The following is a 4159-nucleotide window of genomic DNA, read 5'->3' as shown; positions in this document are numbered from 1 at the left end:
TAGGTATGATATCCGCCATGTTGCTGTCCTTTGAAAGAACATGCTGCAGCCCTCCTGTTTTAAGGTTCCCTAATGAATACTGCAAATTTATCCACCCATTGGTGATTCTCTCTTGGAATCCCACTAAGCTGTCTCAGGATGGTTTTGGGTACTTCCTTAGGGGAAATTCTCTGTCACAGCTTTTGGTGAAATTCCAACTGCAAGTTCAGGTGGAAAGGACAATAATCTTGACCCAGTGCTAGTATTTTTCCATAGAACAATTTGATTATGAAAACAGCTTACAGTTCAATATTTATTCCATGGCAGGTTTGGTTAATATTTTATTTAATACCGTTTCCAAAAGCATAAGTAAAGGACTGTCAGTTAAGTTTTACTTACATGGAGCATCTAGCTCATAGGTTAGAACATTGTCATTGAAAGATGATTGCAATAGAGGAAATTATCACATTTAAATAATCCATTAAATTTAAAAATATTACAACAAATAGTTGTAAACATTGTGTCATTTGTATAAACTTCAGATTTCTTCTCTTTAATTTTACCTGCATTTATTTTCTTACACATCAATGCTCTTTGTCTCTTTTCATCAAAAATCTCGACATTCCTTGTTTGTCTATCATTGAAGTTCTGCAAGTACTTAATAAACTATTTAGCCAGCAACATAATTCCATATTATGTTTCCTTTATATACCCATGATACTTTGTAGGGAGAAATAATTGGATCTACATTAGGAGAGAGAGAACAAAGTAAAATTTAATCTTTGGTGTTCTAGAAGTATTACAAACATACTTATATTTTGCATTCAACCCAGATACTGCTTTTTGAAAATTATACAAATATTAAAATGAATGTATGATCAATAGTAGAAATTCTAATCACTAAACCAAAGAAACTAATACAAATTAAAAAATGTGTTATATTTTATTAAATAGAAATTTAATATTTTAAGATCCAATTCCCCATTCTTCTCCAGGAGCAGTGTTTTATAGCTTAGCAGTGATCTGAAAAAAAGTGTATCAATTTAGACTTCGGATTGAGCCAACTTAAAAAGCTTTTTCAGGGCTTCTTTAACGTCTCTGTTCCTCAGACTGTAGATCATGGGGTTCAACATGGGGAACAACACAGTATAAAAGGTAGAAACCATTTTGTCCCTCTCAAGGGAATAGCTGGAACTTGGGCGAGAGTAGATGTAGAGGATGGAGCCATAGTACAAGGTCACAGAGACCAGGTGGGAGGAGCAGGTGGAGAAGGCCTTGAGGCGGCCCTGGGTGGAGCGGATCCTCAAGATGGCAGCAATGATGAAGAGGTAGGAGGCCAGGATGAGCAGGGTAGGGGTAATGACATTGGAGGTCAGAAGGAAGAACAGTACAGATTGGTAGCTCTCCTTCACGTCACATGCCAACTTTACTAGAGGTGGAACATCACAGAAAAAGTCATCGATGACATTTTCACCACAGAAATCCAAGGTGAAGGTGTTGCTGGTTAATATTATTGCATTGACAAAACCCCCAGTATAGGAGTATAGAACCAAACAGATGCACAATCTCCTTGACATGGCCTGAGCATAAAGTAGGGGGTTGGAAATAGCCATATAGCGGTCATAAGCCATGGCAGCCAGCAGATAGCACTCACTATAGGCCAGCCCAGCTGAGAAGAAGAACTGAGCCAGGCAGCCAGCAAAAGAGATGCTTTTATCTTCAGAGATGCAGGTGACTAGGATCTTTGGGGTGTAGACAGAGGAATACCAGAGATCCAGGAAAGACAGATTTCCAATGAAGAAATACATGGGCGTGTGGAGCCTGGAGTCATTACAGATCAGTGCTATGAGGATGGTGTTTCCTACCAAGGTCGCAGAGTACACTCCAAGGAACACAACAAAGAGGAGGACCTGCATCACAGGGTCTGTTGTGAAGCCCACCAAGATGAACTCAGTCACTGTGTGATTGCTCCTTTCCATGCCTTAGAGACCTTTCACCTAGGGATGGAGTAGAGAAGATTTAATTGCCATAACCAACACCAGATGAAGGCACTTTACATGCTAAGCCCCTTAGATGTGCTCAACACCAAGCAGGAACCTTGCGTCCCTTTTGCAAGTGAGGAATTTTCTGAGTTCAATTTCAATATGTGAAATACATTTAATAATAGGAAATTCAAAATGATGTCGAGGGTTTGTATTAGTCAGCCTTGTGTTACTATGATCAAAATACCTGAAAAGAACAGCTTAGAGGAGGACAAGTTTGTTTTGGTTCATGGTTTCAGAGGTTCAGTCTGTGATCAGCCAACTCCATTACTCTGGGTATGAGGTGAGACGGATTATCATGGCAGAAGGACATGATCAAGGAAATCTGCTCACCATGTGGCAGCTAAGAAGAAGACACACACACACACACACACACACACACACACGAGAGAGAGAGAGAGAGAGAGAGAGAGAGAGAGAGAGAGAGAGAGAGAAACGAACCAGGTGGAGCAACAAGATACAATCTCTTAAGGACATACCCCTGTGACTTATCTTTCCCAGCCATGCCATACAGTTACTACCCAATATTACTACTCTTTTAGAATTTTTAATCTATCAAATGGATCAATTTATAGATTAGGTTACAGCTCGCATAATCTAATCATTTCACCTCTGCAGATTCCTGCATTAACACAGGTGCTTTTAGGGAATATGTCATATCCAAACCATAACGGGGTTGTTATTTATTTTTACAAAAAATGTATTTCTTTAGCTCTAGGTGCAGTTTAACACACAAAGACATGGCTATGAGGCTGAAAGATTTTATTTTACAAGGTACGGGTTTGTAGGAAACAAATAAATCAATAAATTCCAACAGGTTTTCAATTAATGCCTATGCTATTATGAAAACTAAACCGGATAATGGGATAATAATGAACTAGGAACTAATTGAATTTAGACATGGAGAAAAATTCATTTTCCCATTTTCCAGCTAGGAATGGACAGGTGGTTCAGAGCCCACAAGTGCGATGTCCCCATGGTTTAAGATGTAAGGACAATGTCTTTTAATACAATCTCAGAGAATGCTCTCTTCCCAGGTAGTCCTTAGGAGGGGTTGACACATTTATTATGAAACCCAGGGAATAAATCAGATGGAGAGTCAGGGTGAAATTGGAATGGGCACCAGCAAATCAATCTATTTTTATATCAGATAAAAACAAGTTTGATGTCATTGTGGGTTTTGGGAGTCGAAAAGCCTGAGACACAATAAATATTTACTGAATGAATAAATGAGAAGCCTTGATCCAGAAGAGAAACCACTCAATAGGACCAATGCTCTGAGTGGCCTCAAATGGTGTCATTTTACCCTAAAACTACAGCAAAATTTTGTTTGATATCCCACATGCATGTCTTGACACCAGCAAACCCAGATTTAATGTATTCTTTTCAGACCCAGATAGGAAGAAACAAATTAACCAGTCCCAAAATGGTCAGCCTGAGCACATATTTGTTTACCCAAATTTAGTGTGTCTGCAAATATTAGTGTTTTCCATGTCTGCAAAAGATTGTCTGTCATCAGATGTCATGATGGATAGATATAGGAAACAAAGCTTGGAAATCAGAGCTATCCATCAATCCAGTGAGACCTGAAAAAGCATTTGGCTTTCAGTCAACTCAACCACAGAGCAGATACATGTTGTAATACTGACATGTTGTAAATACTAGAGGAACAAGTGATTCTCATATTCTTTATACATAAAATCACCTGGCCAGTGTTTCTAATTTAGCACGTTGTAGGTGACCCCAAAGGAACCTGTTTTAAATATATAACCTGCTTTTAACATATAATCTGCTTTTAAATATAAAAGCAGCCCAAGTATTTGGAACTTCATTTGTGTGTAAATCACAATGAAAAATGCTGACCTGAATATCAGTCCTATTATTATTATTATTATTATTATTATTATTATATCACAGGAGTCTTGCTTGCCTTACATGCATATAAAGATGTGGTTCATAATTTTTCAAATTTCAAAAGACGAGTTGTAACAGATTTATGTTTCAGTCCTGATATTAACAATTTCTATACTTGTGATCTTGCAACACTTATTTAAATACTCCATCTCATTTTTTCTTGTCTATGAAGGGAGGTAATAACAATTTCCTCATAGGACTGCAAGAAGATTTAAAGGAGATAT

The 4159-nt window shown here is 37.8% G+C and overlaps 1 protein-coding gene across 1 annotated transcript; it reads right to left on the bottom strand.

Moving 5' to 3' along the window:
• Positions 1–1022: 1022 nt before the first annotated feature.
• LOC107135368 (olfactory receptor 1013-like) lies at positions 1023–1958 on the bottom strand. Its single transcript, XM_015477250.1, has one exon. The coding sequence runs from the start codon at positions 1956–1958 to the stop codon at positions 1023–1025; it is 936 nt and encodes a 311-aa protein (XP_015332736.1).
• Positions 1959–4159: the final 2201 nt, after the last annotated feature.

The sequence above is a fragment of the Marmota marmota genome, unplaced genomic scaffold, assembly GCF_001458135.2.
Source record: "Marmota marmota marmota unplaced genomic scaffold, marMar, whole genome shotgun sequence".
NCBI lineage: Eukaryota > Metazoa > Chordata > Mammalia > Rodentia > Sciuridae > Marmota > Marmota marmota.
The sequence above is the reverse complement of the archived record's forward strand: the minus strand, read 5'-3'. Positions and strand labels throughout refer to the sequence as shown.

What these genes read in the sequence shown, in the direction of transcription:
- LOC107135368 (XM_015477250.1), bottom strand. Translation starts at nt 1,958, where the DNA reads ATGGAAAGGAGCAATCACACAGTGACTGAGTTCATCTTGGTGGGCTTC.